The 19,409-nt window shown below is 36.4% G+C and overlaps 1 protein-coding gene across 3 annotated transcripts in view; it reads right to left on the reverse strand.

The window, feature by feature from the left end:
- LOC134529106 (calcium uptake protein 1 homolog, mitochondrial) overlaps positions 1-19,149 on the reverse strand; it is a 65,536-nt gene extending 46,387 nt beyond the window's left edge. The window contains exons 1-4 of one of the 3 annotated variants that reach the window (XM_063362842.1): positions 19,012-19,133; positions 17,002-17,269; positions 13,827-13,989; positions 3,657-3,816 (exon numbers count right to left, since the gene is read on the reverse strand). In XM_063362842.1, the coding sequence (XP_063218912.1) occupies positions 3,657-3,816; positions 13,827-13,989; positions 17,002-17,261 (583 nt within the window). In that variant the 5' untranslated portion in view covers positions 17,262-17,269; positions 19,012-19,133. Of the gene's footprint in view, positions 1-3,656; positions 3,817-13,826; positions 13,990-17,001; positions 17,270-18,997 lie in introns of all 3 variants that reach the window. The other 2 variants (XM_063362841.1, XM_063362843.1) reach the window with 2 other exon arrangements.
- Between the last annotated feature and the right edge of the window lie 260 nt (positions 19,150-19,409).

Below are 19,409 nucleotides of genomic sequence, written 5' to 3' on the forward strand. Positions count from 1 at the left end.
ACTGGCTTCTAGAGAAGGCCCAGACATGTCCATCGCACTTGGAATCAAAAGCACGAGGAAAACTTTATCAACAGAAGTCTGAGTGTCAGAAGTAAGGAATTTGTATATTTTAATTATTTAACTATCTTTATAATGTTTAAGAATCAAGAATCATTTCACAAGAGGCAAGAAAACCTCAGACCTATTAAAGATAGTAAACAGTACATAGGGTGACGTCGCCCCAAGTGCTCCTCCCATTCGCTTAGACAGTTGTTGCACATTGCCACCTCTTTGCCCCGATGGCATCACCAATGCGTGTGCGGGGAGTGAGGGGAGTGTGGGCAGAGATAATCTTGCGAGCCGGATTATCGTGTAGCGCCAGTATAGCGCGGATCGCCAAAGACGACAGATCGCAAGTCGCGCAGCGGCCACAGGAGCAGCAGAGTGAGTGTGAGTGAGTGTGGCTGTGGCTGTGGCTGTGGCTGTGGGTCGCTGCAGCGGTAATTTGTCTGAGGCCAGTTCAGAGGAAATCTGCCTTTCCTGTCACCTGCTGCTCAGTCTCCATATGCAAATCCCTCAAATCACTAGTGTGACATAAGCCCCTGTAGTTCAGTCTTTTCTTGAACAAAATGGTATACCGAACATAAATGGTTACATTCTGTTGCAGGAGTTAATGGTGTGACATGTTTCTGTTTAGTCGTTACATTCATAACTGTCCGGACAAAATTCTAGCAAAACGATGCAATCCTGCTGTCTGTACCAAAGGACTCTACTTGCGGACGGACACCTCGGCCGACGCGGGACGCAACCACGGCGAGGAAACTTCTCAGGTTCGTCTTCTCGTTCCACGACGAGCACCTGTGGTGCTCTCCAGGACAGTGACGCCCGGCGGGACAGTGACGCCCGGCGGGACAGTGACGCCCGGCGGGACAGTGACGCCCGGCGGGACAGTGACGCCCGGCGGGACAGTGACGCCCGGCGGGACAGTGACGCCCGGCGGGACAGTGACGCCCGGCGGGACAGTGACGCCCGGCGGGCAGTGACGCCCGGCGGGACAGTGACACCCAGAGGGACAGTGATACCCGGCGGGACAGTGACGCCCAGCGGGACAGTGACACCCAGCGGGACAGTGACACCCAGCAGGACAGTGACGCCCGGCGGGACAGTGACACCCGGCGGGACAGTGACACCCGGCGGGACAGTGACACCCGGCGGGACAGTGACACCCGGCGGGACAGTGACGCCCAGCGGGACAGTGACGCCCAGCGGGACAGTGACGCCCGGCGGGACAGTGACACCCAGCGGGACAGTGACGCCCGGCGGGACAGTGACACCCAGCGGGACAGTGACACCCCGCGGGACAGTGACGCCCGGCGGGACAGTGACGCCCGGCGGGACAGTGACACCCAGCGGGACAGTGACACCCGGCGGGACAGTGACGCCCGGCGGGACAGTGACGCCCAACGGGACAGAGACACCCAGCGGGACAGTGACAGTGACAGATTTGACAAACAGAAACTTGTCCTCCACGCTTGCGCAGTGGCATTTGCTTAGGGTATAGTGTTGAGCGGCTCTGGGCCACAGAGTTCTGATAGTTCTGGCATGTCTCGTCATAAGGCCTTTCCATTAGCATGACCCTAGGCAGCGGGAGCAATTACTTGGAATGGCTAAAATGTAAGTTTATTTGTCAGTTATGTCAAACATGCAAGGTGGCTGTACGTTCATAACATAACATGTAAACTTTGTATATTGTTTCTTTATTATTCTAAATTCCTGTTCTGACTGCAACCCTCAATGTTTCACATTAATGAGTTGTGCTGGAGCAAGTTTAACTTCCTTTTTAAAATTTATTTTACTTGGTCTGACGAATATTGGTGTAGCCATGCCGAGTGTGAACGTGTCCTGATTATGCGATGTTTTCCAATGAATTTTTATGATAGCTCCTTCTTGGTTTGCCATGCCAAGGCTCCCATTGGCTTTGTTCTCCCTTGCCCGTATGATTGATTTCTGTCTAATTTTTCGCGGGTTTACATTGTCTTACATTTCTTACATTTACATTTGACATTTAGAGAGAACTCCCTCCTGTGTTACCCTGTTTGACGCATTTGTTGAGTGGCACTCCTACATCATTACCTTAACTTTTATGGCTTCGTCTTTGTGGATTTTTGCCTTTAAATCTTTACCCTGGTGCCGCTTGGTCATGTACTCTGTGTATTATTTATACTATATTGGTTTAGAATATATTTAGGGGATGCCTTATGTGAGATCAGAACCTCTTCTACAAGGTCCTATGCTTAAACCCCATGATAATTTTAGGGTTGTAAGGTATAATGCTGTACTTGTATTGCTCTTGTTCCCTTTTGTGTAAGCTTTCACTTACTATGTTTAATCTTTTCTTTCCTCACGTCTAGACATATTGACTTGTGTAAATGGTATATCCGTTATGCATGTGTGAATGCTTATGTATTTTACTCTCATTTCCTAATAACTTTAACGTCATATTTTGGTATCTGTGACACGGACACAGTTAATTAACATAATAATTTTATGACTTGTGATTAGCTTAATATTTATGAGATATTGTCTATTACAATTTTTTTTCTGGAGCATCTTATTCATGAACATCTTAAAATTGCTGTGGAATATGATGGAGTGTGCCCTAGTACTGAGCTGTTAGGCAGCTTTGCCATTTCTTTTGTAATGATATTGTCGCACTTGTTAAATCTACTGATCAGGTTATATATTTCACGCCTACTGTACTCAAACTAAGTTTCGACTCTGTCCGCCTAAGGGCCTAACTATCCACCCATGGATGTTACTGTTCATTTGTTTATGCTCCACATTGTTTTACTGTTTAATCCAGACTGGCCAACTACCCATCTGCCTCCCCATATCAGAACAGAGCTGCGCTTGTTTGTTTTGGGTGCAAGTTTGCAGTTTGCTAGGACTTGGAGTCTTAGGAAGCGACACAGTGGCCACCTGAAACTAGGAGTTTAGTACCACTAAGGGTGATGCACACCAAAATGCTGGTTGCTTGTGACAAGGCTAACTACGAAGTATTCACCCGGCTCGTCACCTGCTTCATTGGTAAAACAGAAGAAAAACTTATTTAACAAAGGAACAGGCCACTTTTAACCATAAATAAGCTTGCAAGATAATGAGAAGCTAGTGATAAGCTAAAAAAAAATACCGAACATAGATATGTATACGTGGTTTGAAATATTCAGATCTGCACACACATGCAAATACAAGAACACAAACCAAAAACATGTTAAATCTTTTTTTTCTTTGAATCGCACTCCAACACTGCAAATACCAATTAAGTTTTTAAAATGTTTATTGATCATTGATGTTCAAGGTAGTAATAGGTAGCAAAAATGCACAAAACACTCATACAAACATCACTCACAAATACAAACATGCACATAGTGACATTTTCCTCCCCTACTGAGATATATTTCAGAATGTCATCTTTTGTTTCATAGAAGCAGAACACATTACTTTATTACAGAAATGTTTACTCTGCTTACAAGATAGCGAAAAATAAAAATATATTTTTGTATTTGGCCTTTTTCCTGAGCTGCAGGCGATTAACATGCTGTGTTAACGCATTAGTAATGCGATGCCTGGAAATGTTACAAACCCGCAAATACTTCGGGTAACATGGAGCGCCTTACCATCTGGCTGCTTCATGCCTGGCGTGAGAGAGCGCAGAAAGTCGTCTGGTTTCATATATATTTCTGTTCCACTCTGGGTAGTTATCTGAACTGTTGCGAAGTACCGAAAAATTTTATCAGGTGTTGAAAAAGATCTTATTCGATTTTCATACTCAATAATCTGAAAACATGTTTTATGACCACCATTCAATAAAAAGTGTCATAAAAAACCACAATGTAACTACTCTTGAAAAAATTTTTTTTTGACCCCACGATGTACGATGGTTAAATTCACATTTAATGATTATTTATGAGCTTAGCTAAAGAAGTCAATGTGTATATATTACATTCTTTATCTGATTAATTACTAATTTAGAAATTATGTATTCACAACTTAATTTCAATAAACTTTATATTGTTAAAAAAACTATTTCAAGGGGTAATAATTTCATACAGCCACTTTAAAATAGTACAATTAAAAGTTTCAACAAAAAATTGTGCCACATGGCTCAAGAAGAAATTTTGCACACTAAATACTTCTTTAGTTTAAAAACAATACCCCTGAGAAACTAATATTTCTTTAAAATAATACACTAGATTCTTTATACCAGACTTGGGAGTGTAAGCCACAGACAACCAATATTTTACTGTTGATGCAAAAATAAAAATATGTTAGCTACAGACCAGAATCACATATATTCATAACTAGAAAAAGTATTTAATTACAACAAATCTAAAAACTTTAAAATGGTACAATTTTCACTTGATCAGGAAAAAAAGGTACTAAAGAATAAAAATATTATGAACTTTATGTGTGAAAATTTGTTTTTCTGTAAAACAAGCATTTAAACAGTACACAGCAAAAAAACATTAAAAATAAATCTGCCCATCTTTCATGATTATTTTAATTTTAACTAGAAGAGAAACAGCTTGGCTGGAAAGAAAAAAAACTAACCAGATATCTAAAAAGTAAAATTAATTAAAATAAGATCAACTTCAAGTAAAAATCAAACGAAATGTCAAATATCTTCTGTCTTTAAACAAAGAAGAATAAAATAAGACCAGAAAAGGTGGGACTCCAAGAGAGAGTGCACCTTGCAGTCTTTATACAAACTGAGCAAACACACTTCAGCTCATCAACCCAACTATTTAACAGTTTTTTCCTTAGAAATTTTACAGACACCCAGAATTGTCTGTTTCATTGTGGTGACATACTCCCAACTCAACAAATAAAATTGCACACATGAATGGTTTTCTCCAATGCTGCAGACAGAACACATCCAAAGAGGAATAATTTATGTGTGTTCCTACCCTAAAAAAAATCATCTTCACTAAGTATTCACCACTTCTGAAACTTTCTCAGTATCCAGGGAACAACGACCGGTTTCCTACAACTCAAATTAAATGGTGGTGAACTTTCATCATCAGTAAATGAAACTATTTTATTTATTATGGCTGCCAAAAAAAAATAGTCAACACAGCTTGACACACAAGTCCACCTCAAAACAAACCAAAACTCAGTTAACTTTTCGACAACTGAATAGAACACAAATGAAAAAGGACTGGTCATTGATTTAGATATGCGGCACAGAACAGAGCTCAATCAAGGTAAAGGAATAAGGAGAGAAGGTAGACAATACTATAACATCTAACAGCTTGTGGCATGCCAGACATTTAATGACAACATAAATAAAGAAGAAAAACAATAAAAGCAAATATAACTCTAAGACTATTTACAAAATATTTTAAAACAGATGTTGTTTGTCCATTTATGTTTTTCATTCAAATAGGTGCCCTGTGGCAGAAGAGCAGAAGGTACTGAGAGCCCCGTAAAGAAAAGAATATTCAGTTGGCCTTAGTTTAAAACCCTTCCATATGTATCTACTGCCTCACAAGGATCAGGAGAGACCCAATATGTCCAAGGTTCAGAAAGGACTGAACATGTCTAGTGCACAGGAAGGACTGAATATGTGCAGGGATCAATATAATCTAAATATGTCCAGGGATCAGGAGGAATGGAAAATGTCCAGAGTTCCAAAGAGACTGAATACCTCCTGAGCTAAGGCAGGTCTATTTATGTCCAGGAATTAGAAGGGTTTCAGGCCCGAATTCAGAGTTGACCTTCGAAAGCGCATCCAACTCTCATTCATCTGGCAGACTCTCCACCTCTCATACTTCAAAAACGCCTTTCGAATGACTGCCAGCTGAAAGCTTGTTCCCATCCACTTTCAGTGAAGATCTGGCAACATGGCACAAAAATTTTCTTAGATCAAGTACTTGGAGTGTGTGTGGAAAAGCGCCCTATTTCATTTCGATTGTCTTTTGTTTGCTCTCCCGCTGAAAATAATATTTTGTTTGGATTGGAGACGAGGTTAGGGTTACCAGACACTGATAATAAAAAAGGACGACATTCATCTCGCAAAAGGAGGACATTTCACTAAAAAGGAGGACAATATATATATTTTTTAAAAAAGCCATGAATTAATTACAATGGAGTACGATATTTTACAATGTTTTGGCATTTAATACAGTTTCAGTATAAAGAATCAAACAAACTACGCATATACAGCATATTAAAAACACGTGCTTCTGCATGTGCTGCTACCTGTCAAGCTGTCATAGTACTACATACTAGTGGGATGACTCTGCGGACAGCGCGCGCTTTGCCCAGAGTGTAACTGCAGGAATTATCTCACTTTATAAAAAAGCCGGACATTTTGGAGCATTAAGGAAAATCCGGCCGGACGCAAAAAAATACATAAAAAGGAGGACATGTCCTCCTTTTGCCGGACGTCTGGTAACACTACACGAGGTTGAGAAATTTTCTTAAGATGGATACGTTGCCTAAAATTATAGTGTTTTCTCCAGATGAAAAAGTGATTATTTTTGATCTCGTGAGAAAGCACAAAACCGTAATCGAAAGAGAAAAAAAAAAACAGATGCAGTTTCTTACAGAGAAAAAAAATTGTGTTTTGAACTCTTGATCCCGACAAAAATCAAACGGGTCTGCTAAATTTCTTATATACCTTCGCGGAACTGGATTTTCATTTTTAAGATCATCAAAAAATTCAAAAACCTCGTCAATGTGATTTGGAAATTCATCCAAATCTTCTGCCATCGCTACAAAACATGTGTCTGATGCACACTTTGCGGGCGAAACGATTTCTTTAAAAACGCATATTTAATTCCAAAACATATTTTACATATCTGCCATATGACAAAAATGTTTTAAACAATTACAAACATACATGAACACGTTTTTATGTGGGAATTATATATTAAAACCATCAACTGCTCCGCCGATTTTCAACTGAACAGGCATTCGAATGAGCTTCAGACCACATTCACTTTCAAGTGGTTGGCTCTCCTTATACAGCAGTCAACCAACCACTGAAAAACGTCTCTGCCGAGCAGCTTCAATGGAAAAGCCTTTCGGTGTGTGGATAACCGTCGAAAGAGCTCTCTGAATTCGGCCCTCAGTGTCCAGCCCCAAGAGAAACTGACTATACCTAAGGATCAGGAGAGTTTAAAAAAGGACAGGGTTCAGAAGGGAATATTAACCTCTTGCCTCAGAAAGGTAGAATATATCCAGAGCTTGGAATGGCCTGAATACTATATAGTTATGATGGTCTTTATATATCCAGACTCATAAGGTACAGAATATATACATCAGAAGAGTCTGTATACATCCAGGTTTCAAAAGGGACAGAATATGTCCAGAGTTCAAGAGGGTATGATTATATCTGGGGCTCAGGTAGGGATGAATATGATGAAGTCTAAGGGAGAGCTTTATTATATCAAGGGATATGGGGTGTCTTGTATGTTCAGTGCTCAGAAAAAGTCTTCATATGTCCATCCATTAGTCGGAACTAAAGGAGTCCATGGTTCAGTCAGGACTAAATATGCCCAGGGCTCAGGAGGCTCAAAATATGTCCAGTAATCAGGAGAGTCCAGGGTTCATGTAGATCTAAATATGTCCCAGGTTCAGAACTGACTGAATATATACTGGGATCAGAATGGTCTTTATATGTGCAGTGGTCAGGTGGGATTTAATATGCCCAGGAGTCAGGAGGGATTAATATGCTCAAGGGTCAGGACAGAATGAGTATGCCCAGGGGATCAGAAAGGACCGAACATGTCCAAGGTCAGGAAAGACTGAATATGCCCAGGGGATCAGGGGCTCGATTATGAAATGCATTAGCCTCATAATGTCGTGACTACCGCTCAGGTTTACCCGTCTTCCGCCAGTATCGGCATTCTCAAATGTAAAAAAAACAGGTAGGCGACATCAAGACTCCCGCCTACTCATTGCTCCAAATGTGCTAACTTAGCCTTGTCGTGACTTCCACTCATGACTACTTGCCTTCCGACAATACCTGTATTCTCAAATGCCAAGAACACGGGTAGGCTACATTAAAACACCCGCCTACTTGTCATGGCCTCCGAGCACAGCGGACTAGTAGCTGGTACCATAGTGTTGAATGCTGGGAAATTGCGTTGCCTTTCGTTGTATATCCACGAGCCGAAGTTGGTAAGATGGCGGACTCGTGCGTGTGGTAGTATTAACCTGTATGTGCTTGCGTTTCTGGACATCAGGAAACGTACCAAAAGTATTGGTGTGTCAAATTAAAACTTGTCATAGTGAAACTACCTTGGAATATATTTTGTAAACTTAAATAATTTTAATATGAAATAAACGCAACTTTAAAAATTCGTGATTACACTAGCTTTATTACATTTATGAGGTAACATCTCAAAATTTCAGGGTACGTGTGTCTGTAACACAACAGTAAAGTGCATGGTGCCAATAAACGAAACATGAAGGCCAACAAAAGTCTTTCAAACCCTGTCATTGCATTTTATATTTTAAATTTTATATACTTTATTACACATATTTTACTTTAGGCAAATATGTTATTGCTAAATGTATTCATTTCTTTTAACTGAACTGTAATAAATTTTTATAAATATTTCTGCCTGTTTGTTCTGTTATTTCATACTAGTTTGGTCCATGGAAATTTATAAAATTTGATTTTAAAATTAATAATAAAAACATGATTTTAAAAATTTATAAATTCATATTTACTTTGTAACTTAAAGAAACTTACAAGGAAGTGAATGTCTGTATATTATTCATATTTAAACGAACAATTGATAGGAATGCGAGGAGGTTTTCTTTCACATAGGATTTTAGTTTATGAGGACTTCACTTATCTTTAACTCTACTTGTTTTAAGGTATTACTTCAAAAAATAATGGTTATTTGCAATTACTCAAAAAGCTTAATAAATTATAGAACACAGTATTTAACTAACACAAAATAATGTATTGGCAAGTAGAACTAGTTTTCAATTTGAACTAATAAGATGAACACATTAATTACTGTGGACATGGACTATCCCTATAAATTAAATGCAAATTCTCTTGTATACATCTTAAAATAATATTAAGAATACATTTCTAAATTCGCCCATCAAGAAGGAAAAATCCATGTCATTTAGTCCAGAGCTGGATATAATTTTTTTCAATGATGATATATAAGTTACATTTTTTTTAAGCGACGTGCAGAAGAAAAAATATATACATAAAAATATATACATAAAACAAAAAAACAAAACAAATCCATGCATAAAATTCTTTAATAATCAATGGTTTACACTTTTTGTGTATTTTCAGTATTTAGTTAAATTTACGGCAATTTCTACCCAGACATAAGCCACTACACATCAAATTTACCAATGAAAAAATAAATTTATATAAACATTAAACAATATGTTTTCTCACTTTAGTTGGGTTACATAATAACTTCCTTATATGAGTAAAATAAAACTGTAGTTTTATGTAAAAAAAAAAAAAAATGTTTTAGCAAGCTATATCTTTTGTGAAGCTCTATCAACGGTACAACATCAATGATAGAAATGTTGCAGTGCACACTTCAGCAAAGACGTCTTCATGGTTTCAAGAACACGGAAGCTTAAAGAAAACCTACTAAATAAAACATTTTAAAATTTAAATTAACTAGATTTTTTATTTAACAAATTAATTATTCTGTGTTATACCACCCATGAAAAAATTTATTACACATATAATAAATCTAATAATAGGAATTACCTATGATATTCCATAAGCACAATTTACAGAATAATATTAGTAGTATTTAAATAGATTTTGTGACATATCGACCAGCAGACACTTTAATTTGCTATTGAGCCCACCTTACACGATGTTTAATTTCTGCCATATTGTCTGTCATCCCCATAGGTATAAAAGTGAGCATGACAGTTTGTATATCAGTAGAGATCACTGAATTCAGTTCTTCACACACACGATACATAATGTGCCAACAGAAAAACAGCCTCCATAGTTGTCGACCAAAGCAGCCACATACATAAGTAGAAATAAACACATTTCTATAATCTGACCAAATACTGAAAGGGCACGAACATTTCAGTAGTGGAATTAAAATTATGCAACCTGGGGAATGGATATTTTTTATTCTTTCCTCTATACCTCATTTGCCTAAAATGCAACATTGGTGTCTTAATATACTGTATATAAAAAATATTCTGTGCAATTTTTAACTTAATAAAAATTGAATTTCCCTGCTATGCTATTGTGAAAATCCAATTATATTAAGTAAAAAAGAATATAAAGGAAATGGGGTCTGATTTAATGTAGGTTTTTTTATGATATAACTGTAACAGTACATGCAATTAGTCATTTCATTGAGTTAACTCAAAGCAATAATTTGCTCATTTAACTTTATAAGTTTAAAATGCTACAAAATTTATTAATTTTTTTAAAATTTGATTAATTACTTACTTACTAACTAGTTTGAAAATTATAAAAAATTTATTAACTTACCAGCTGAGACAAAGGAATAAGCACATTATAACATAATATTAATGCCTATCATTCTTAAATTCTTAGTAAAATGAAACCAGCTCGTTTTTTCCATTTAACAGGATGCAGTACCAATAAATAATTTGTTTATCCTTGAATAATATATGGAAACTTACTTACTAACAAACGTAGGTGTGTTATACACTAGGGTCTCGATAATCCGAGCTCCGATAATCCGAGCTCCGATAATCCGAGTTCCCAATAATCCGAGTCAGTTTGGGGGGGTTATGAGAAAGAAAAAAATACAAATTTTGCAAACACACATACACGTAGGGACGGCCAGGGCTACGTTGAGGAGGAAGGCCCGATGAGGTGAGTTGGGTAAGTGACTGTACATAGCAGGTAGCGGCCCACCCCTGTCAGAAGTCGCAAGAATCTATTTTTAGAACATTGGGGGAAACCCCTTTTCTCCGTCGGCCTAGATCCTCCGCCCCCTCGTCATTTCCCTGCGTTCCCTCCAGAGGGCAATTTTTAGTTCCCATAAGTTCTTCGCCGTGAGCACATCTATGTAGTTACGTCCCAGTTCTATTACGAACCAGTATGAGTAAAAGAAAACATACCGAAATATCATTAAGTGATAAATTAGAAGCGCTGACACGGGTTGATAAAGGTGAGCCGCTAAAAACAATTGCGCATGATTCAGGAGTGAGTGCTGTTACTGTGGGTGACTGGAGGCGCAACAGACAGAAATTGGAGTTATGGCAAACTCAAAAAAATCTTTCTCAGGCTACAACATCCAGATCTCGTATGAAAAAAAGTGAGTACGAAAAAACAAGTGAAGCTTTGTTTTCATGGTTTTTAGCACAGCGGCAAAAAGGTGTCCCTCTTTCTGGGCCTATATTACAAGAAAAAGCGCAGTATTTTCGTAATAAATTACAAGAAGGTGAAAGCAATTTAATGCCAGTAAAGGATGGCTGGATAAATGGAAAAGAAGATACGGTGTGCGGCAATTGCATATCACAGGAGAAAAGCTTTCAGCTGATGCTGCTGGTGCTGAAAACTACGTTCAAAAATTTCAAAGCATGATTGAAGAAGGGGGCTACACACATGATCAATTATATAACTGTGACGAGACTGGGTTAAATTTTAAAATGCTACCTGACAAGAGTCTAGCATCCAAAGACGAAATTTCCGCTCCTGGGAATAAAAAGAGCAAGGAACGAATTACTGTTCTGCCATGTTCCAATGCCTCTGGGACACACAAGCTTCGTCCCTTGGTGATAGGAAAGTCAAAAAAACCTAGAGCTTTTAAAAATGTAAATATGAACGCACTACCCGTCGCATACAAAAATCAAAAGAACTCGTGGATGAATACGACCATTTTTAAAAATTGGTTCTTCGAGGAATTTGTTCCTTCAGTAGAAACTTTTTTAAAAGAACGACAATTACCGAGAAAAGCACTGTTGGTTATTGACAACGCTCCATCCCAGCCAAACGTAGAAGAGCTTTCAAGTGATGAAATTAAAACTGTTTTCCTGCCCCCAAATGTGACTAGCCTCATTCAACCTATGGACCAAGGCGTCATTGCGACAATAAAGAAAAAGTACAGACGCATGCTTCTGACATATATTTTGCAAGAAGAAGAAATTTCATTAGTAGATATGCTAAAAACAGTTAATATAAAAGACGTTATCTATTGGTTAGTTGATGCGTGGTCAGAAATTAAACAGGAAACTATACAGAAATCCTGGTCAAAACTTATAAAACCGAGAGTTTCACAAAGTGAAGAAGAAGAAACAGTTGAAGATGACTGTGATAATATGACTCTATTGAATTTAATGGTAGCAATCCCTGGCTGCGAAATTGAATCCAGTGCTGAAGAGGTTAAGAAGTGGTTAGACAGTGATGAAATTGAAGAATTGACGGATGAGAAAATTATTGAAATGGTCAACAACCGGGATGAGGACACCGAAAAAGACGAACAAGAGGAAGAAGAAACCAACAAAAAAATTAGCCATGCAGATGGGTTTCTACGCTTAGAAAAGGCACTCGAATACATGGAGCAGCAAGATGACGTCACGCCAAATGACGTAATGTTTTTTAAGAAGTGGAGCACACGAGCAGCTGAGAAGCGAGGAGCATTAAAAAAACAAAAAACAATAATAGATTATTTTAAAAAACAATAATTATATATATATATATCTATTCTGCCTTTCAATATGTTTGTATTTTCTTTTTATTAAAACATCGACATATGTATTAGAAATTGATTTTGCGTGTTTTTATTCGTATTTCCAATAATCTGAGGTTCTGATAATCCGAGTTGGCCCCGGTGCCATCCAGCTCGGATTATCGAGGTTCTAGTGTATTATACTTAACTTTCTTAGCTATGTATTACAAGTTATTACAGCAATTAGGTACAGAAAAAACATTAACAAATCATTTTTGTTTAAATAAAATTTGTGTAGTATAATATTCAAATTAATAAAAAAGTTTTTTTCGGTGACTGGATTTTAACCCAATCTAAAAGAACCTCCGCTGATTCGGAGGCACATACATTGTCAATGCGCTATCAAAATACAACGCAAGTTGGAAAGAGATTGTTGGTAATTAATAGAGTAATACCAAATTTCTAACGTACTTTTAAGGTTGCAATTACTTCTTTCTGACTTTTACAGTTTACAATTTGTATTCTATAAACTATAATTCTTGGCTTATGCTTCAACTAGGAATAACTGCAATTTATTATAAATGTCAGTTCAGATAAAATGAGTAAATATACGAAATTTAGTATTGTATTGCAGTGAAATACATTCAGACTTATGAATTGAATAATATTGGTCAATATATATTACTTTCTTTGGATGAGTTCAACAAATATACAAAGTATTTTTATGGTGGAATTATTTTGCAGTGGCACAATAAATGGTTGTAAAATGTTAATGGACATTTTCTGTATTGGAATCAAGGTGGTATTTTAAATCAGCTTCTGTTTATTATGTCACATTTATCTTGGCTTTTTTTTTTTTAAGAAAATACGGTAGTGCCTGTACCTAGGTCAAGGTAACCCCAGCTGCATTCAATCATTTTTATGGGCAATTTTGGCATTTTCAGTAGCCTATAGAATCACTACCTCGAATGAAGTTACAAATTTTCCCCCACAGATGGTATATGTTATGGCTACCTCTGAAACCTGAGGTGCGAGGTATATATTTTATTCAATAAATAAACAACTTAAAGTTATGCTCAGCAGAAATTCAATACATTTAAATATACTATAAAGCCATACGCACTTTTATCAGGTTACAATGTTGTACAGTAAAACTATACACAACTACATGTAACTTACTTTTCTTTCGCGAAATCCAACATTTTCTTTTTTACGTTTTGCTGCTTTTTTATCATCCAATTCGGCCACATCGTCATTCTTGATTGACTCATTCTCATCGGCTTCATCACTTTCCACTAGATAAGAAGTAGCACTTACCAATGGAAGCAAGCTATTGCTGGTTCTGCAAACATAATAAAGGTAATCTAAAGAATAATATTAGAACTGATACTAGATAATCCAAATTAAAGGAAGAGTGTCTTGAATAAATGAAAGTAATTCTTGTATTTAAAAATTTTTTTTAATGTTGCAAAGGAATAAATAGAAACTAGATAGAGTTTCTGGGACATACCTTAAGTTCATCATATGGCAAAACAACATAACCTCTGCCAGATGCACAAATCAATGAGATCATTCATATTTTCAATAACATGTTTATTTTTTCAACTCTCATTACTTATGATCTCACACCTAAATGTTGATTATAATGCCTTTTCATGTCTACCACTTAGGCTAAAAATCTGACTCCTAAACGTTCATTGGGTCTAGCGTGTGGTATTTGCTATGGTAGGCTATTTTACGACTACTTAAAAATACTTAACGTTCAGTTATCATAGTGATTTTCCAAAACAAAACTTAATTTTTTTTTACTTAACATAGATATTATAATTGAGCGACTGTGTTTGAATCCTCAAAATTACTGACATTTCACATATATTGTATGTCCACTTTCTGCAAGAAGCTGACAGTACGGAATGCTATTTATGAAGTGTCTAAGGTATGGAATATGATAAAGCCAACAATGCTTAGCAAATCGAGGGAAAAAAATCTTTCCAGATATTGAGGTCAAATAGTATGTTGGTTTCGAAGAATTTTCTCCAACAAACGTCTCAATGATTTTGAAAATCTCAGCAGGTTGCGAAAATACTGACAGTGAAGCAATTACAGCTGACTGTGGGAGAACCCCGTTATGAGATTGTAAAATGTGAGGAAATGAAATAGGAAGTGGATGAAAGTAAAGATGAAACTGATCCATTAGTTCAAAAAAGTGCATTTCCCATATATCTATCCTAAAATGGATAGAAAATCAGCTGCATTGTTTGAAACACAAGGACACACACTTAACAAACAAGTTGATACTGCGAAAAATCTGTAAAGTAATAAGAAAGGAAGCAGCATTGCTGAAGCGAACGACAACAACAGAATTGTTCAAATAATTTTCAATGTTTGTCTAATGCTTCAACAGTATACATATTATACATATATTTTTTAAACATTTTGTGAAATGTGAAGCCAACTAGTGTTTAGAATGATCTGACACCTCGGCCCCCTTCATTTCCAACAGTGATCGGGATGATTGGGCCGTGATCATACCCAACTCCTCGTAAAAAACATGGTCTTAAATTAGCTGCTATACAGATTGCTTTATCATTAGACAAGGACATTACTGTCCTACTACTGAATTAAAAGATAACAGTATTAGTACACATTTATCCAACAAGTATATTTAATAACCATAACATTCCTAGCCAATTACTGGCTACATATAAACATTTGTAGCATATATTAATATCATTGCAAATAAAAATATTCCTACATGTGCAGTTAAAATAATTTTACTGTTTAAGCTCATATGATAGAATGCATTTCATTAAAATTACAAGAATTAAACCAAATGCAAGAGAAGGTTTAAGGAAACTTTTTTTTTTACATAACCAACCACTTTACCTTTCAGGAAAGCTTAATACTTAACTGGGTTTATGGCAGGTTCTACTTGCTTTATTTCAAGAGGATTATACCGGAGTGTGACAATGGATAGGTGAGAAGAATGAGCTCATTTGTACGACGACAAGGAACGACAGTGTTCACATGTAGGTGCGCATTATAAATAGAGGTAAATATGTAGTTGAGCGGTAATTGCGAAAAAAAATGTTAAAAATCCGAAAATACCTTTATTAGACGCTCTTCAACTTCCTCTTTTCATTAAAAGCGGCGGAGGTAAGAAATTCCAAATACTTTAGGAGATATCAAATTTTTAAATTTCATCATATGCGGTTGAGCGATATTTGCAAAAAAAAATTTTAAAAGTCCGAAAATACATTTATTAGCTGCTCTTAAACTTCCTCTTTTCATTCAAAGCGGTGGAGATAAGAAATTCCAAATACTTTAGGAGATATCACCGTTCTTATTTTGCATACAAGACCTGTGTTTATCATTCGACCGCCACCATTTTTTTATTTTGCCGTGTGTTTGTGAATGCCTAATTAATGAAAATGGTCGATTAGGTCAGGTCATTTACATTATAAATACTTTGAAACTAAGCGTACATTAAAAATAATATGAAATTATTTCAATGGTTCTTTAGTTTTAAAGTATTTATAATGTAACTGACCTGACCTAACAAACCGGGACAAACGATGAACAGTAACAACTCACGTAAATTTTTTTTTACTTATTACTTGCGCAACAATAAAAAATAAGACTTTAAAATTAGAAACGTTAAAAACTCGCCTAAGTTGGAGACGGTTTTTTAAACAATAAATGAACTAAATAATCACGTATTGGTTCATTTGAATTCTAGCCTATCACGATCAATCACGTGACATCATTATCCAATAAAAAAATAGATACTCGTAAACAAGAAACAATGCAGAATGCCACATGAATGCACTGGTATAATTGTGATGAAATTTAAAAATTCGATATCTCCTAAAGTATTTGGAATTTCTTATCTCCGCCGCTTTTAATGAAAAGAGGAAGTTGAAGAGCATCTACTAAAGGTATTTTTGGATTTTTAACACTATTTTTCCGCAAATACCGCTCAACTACATATGATGAAATTTAAAAATTCAATATCTCCTAAAGTATTTGGAATTTCTTACCTCCGCCACTTTTAATGAAAAGAGGAAGTTAAAGAGCATAGAATAAAAGTATTTTAAGAATTTTTAACATTTTTTTCGCAAATACCACCCAACTACATATTTACCTAAATAGATACTCCTTACTGTAGCTGTGCAGTCTGGCAACACCTGTTGCCTTTCACCTAAGGGAAGGGTGACGTAGGAAACTGCAATGCAAGCATGCTCTGTGTGGTTTAGCTTGTTCGTACTAGGGAAAGGACCCTGTTAACAAGAAGTTTTTCAGCTGTAAAATGACAAAATGAATTACAGCTTCAAATTAAACAGTTATTTCTTACCTTTTCCAGTTAAATATTACTCCCAGCAAGCCTATCACCATGATGCAGTACCATGATTTTGATAAAAATTGTGCATTTTTAGGGCTTTTGTGGTGGTGGTATTTCTTGGAAGTGTATGCACAGAAGTTTGAACTGTCTGCATCTGTGTGGAAACTGCTTGCTACAGCATACTGACTTGGGATTGCACGTCCATAGCTGTGGAAACTCCCCACTCTCAAAAGAGTGCTGATGATCCTGGCACTTGGTATATTCCACAACATGGGGCCTCCTGAAATTAAAAAAAAATATACATACCACCTAACAACAAACACCATCACAAAGAGGATACAGCCGACATAAACCCACTAAATAAATAAGTTCCAGCTCTGTGTGTCATTAAAAACCCAGAAAAAATGACAAGACTTAAAAAATACACATTTATTCTGCTTGAATTGTAAATTTAAGGTAATGAATATTTATGCCAACTTTGGGAGGTGCTAGCAATAAAGGTAAGCCTTTTGAATAGGTGATACTCTTACCATTGTGTAGAGCACAAGAAGTTCTCCTAGGTTACCAATTTTCAGGATGCTAACTGCTGTAGTTGTGCCATAATAGCATTTCAAACTTGCCATTTTATTCAGGCGCGCGCTGGTGTTACGACGACCATCTTTGTGCAGGAGCCTCTAGGACCCAGACTATACTGCCAATCAAACTGAAATTTTGTTTAAGATCCTCCTAAGTAATGGTATTGACTTACCCCAAATTTCATCAAGATTGAAGATGGTCACAAATTTTTTTTTCTCAAATTTAGACCACTTGACATGGAATGACCGAAGTTCTACTTCTTTAGGCTCCTTGAGGGTGAAATTGTTGTAAGCAAAATGGAAATGGAATGAAGTGCGCGCACACTATGGACAGAAGTTTCACACAATGAAATTTTAAACGCATGCATGTTTCTGATACACCCACATGCCAAAGTTGTCAAGACAGCTAACCGTGTAGCGGCACTAACCTGTATTGATTCACTTCGTGAACTTCAGTAAACATATTAAATGTATTGGTATGCAAAAAAAAAATCTTGTGATAGCAAAACTATTCTGGAATACATTTTATAAACTTTAATAGTTACAAAAACAAAAATCCTCATATTTAAAAAAAAATGTTATAATCTTGGAATTAGGACAAGTTCGATAACCTAATATTTTCCGCACAGTAAAATTGGGACTGTTTAGCTCAGTGGTTAAGTGCCTAGTTTAGGACTTGATTTTCCAGAATGTTTGATACACGCAATGACAATTCCTTTTATAATACAGATTACATGCTATCGTACGTAAGAAGTCGGCACTTCGCACCTCCATACTGGTAAAAAAATCCATCAAAGGTTAACACTTGGGTTTGGATGCACAGTAGGGACTCACATAATTTTTTTTTAAAGTTTTTATTTACGTTAAACTGAGTTACAATATTCTAATCAAAAATATACGTATTTACGTATGGAAAACCACAGGATCGACAAAGCAAATGAAGCACATAATTACAATAGTCGCTTCACTGCATAGGCTATTTAATGTGACCTACACGATTATTTCTCAGAAACTAGTATGAACTAAGAAACAGTGTTTACAAGTTAAATAGAGGAATGTCATTAGTGTTCGAAAAAGGGATATTCCAAATTTTATTATTTAATTTAAGGAAAAACCGCCACGCGAGAGAATTACCGCAGGTATTTCTGGTAATGACGGGACGCGAATGGAATAAGCTTGAGGGGAGTATATTAGATGTAAGCGGGGGGGAAGGATTTCAGGCGCCTTCAGGAATTGGAAGAATAAGGTAGAGGGGGCAGGAGCCCAAACGTAAGCGTACGAACTAATATATTCTGATTCAACTACCAAAAATATCGCAATGCAGTATTAAAAAATAATCAAATATGAGATGAACCCAAAAATAGAATTTTTCAGAATTTCAAATATTTTTTTTAGATAAAAACATACTCCATAAAAATTAACACTTTTCTTACCACACGAAACTTACACAAATCTAATAAGTATTTTCCATTGGAAATTGCAACGGGTTATATAATATTTGGTTATATATTTTAAATTCCTGAACTTAATTTACTATTTTTAAATTGTGGTGATCACGGATAACACTATCAAGCTCAAAATCGAACAACCTGTAGAAATGTTTGAAACCACTGAGATTAACGCTCCAAGTAAGAGTTATTTAAAGCGCAAATTTCAGGGCAATTTGGAAAATTACACTAATAATCCATAGGGAAATAAAGAAACATTATTTAAAGGAATTATAAAATTATATTAATAATAATATTATAACTGCAAATATTCCTTTTTTAAGGCAAAAATACAGAAGCAGTACAAACGTTGTATAAAGATTGCGAAACCTGGTTATCTTTTGTCTAAATTTAAAAA

Source organism: Bacillus rossius, chromosome 2, assembly GCF_032445375.1.
Source record: "Bacillus rossius redtenbacheri isolate Brsri chromosome 2, Brsri_v3, whole genome shotgun sequence".
Taxonomy (NCBI): domain Eukaryota; kingdom Metazoa; phylum Arthropoda; class Insecta; order Phasmatodea; family Bacillidae; genus Bacillus; species Bacillus rossius.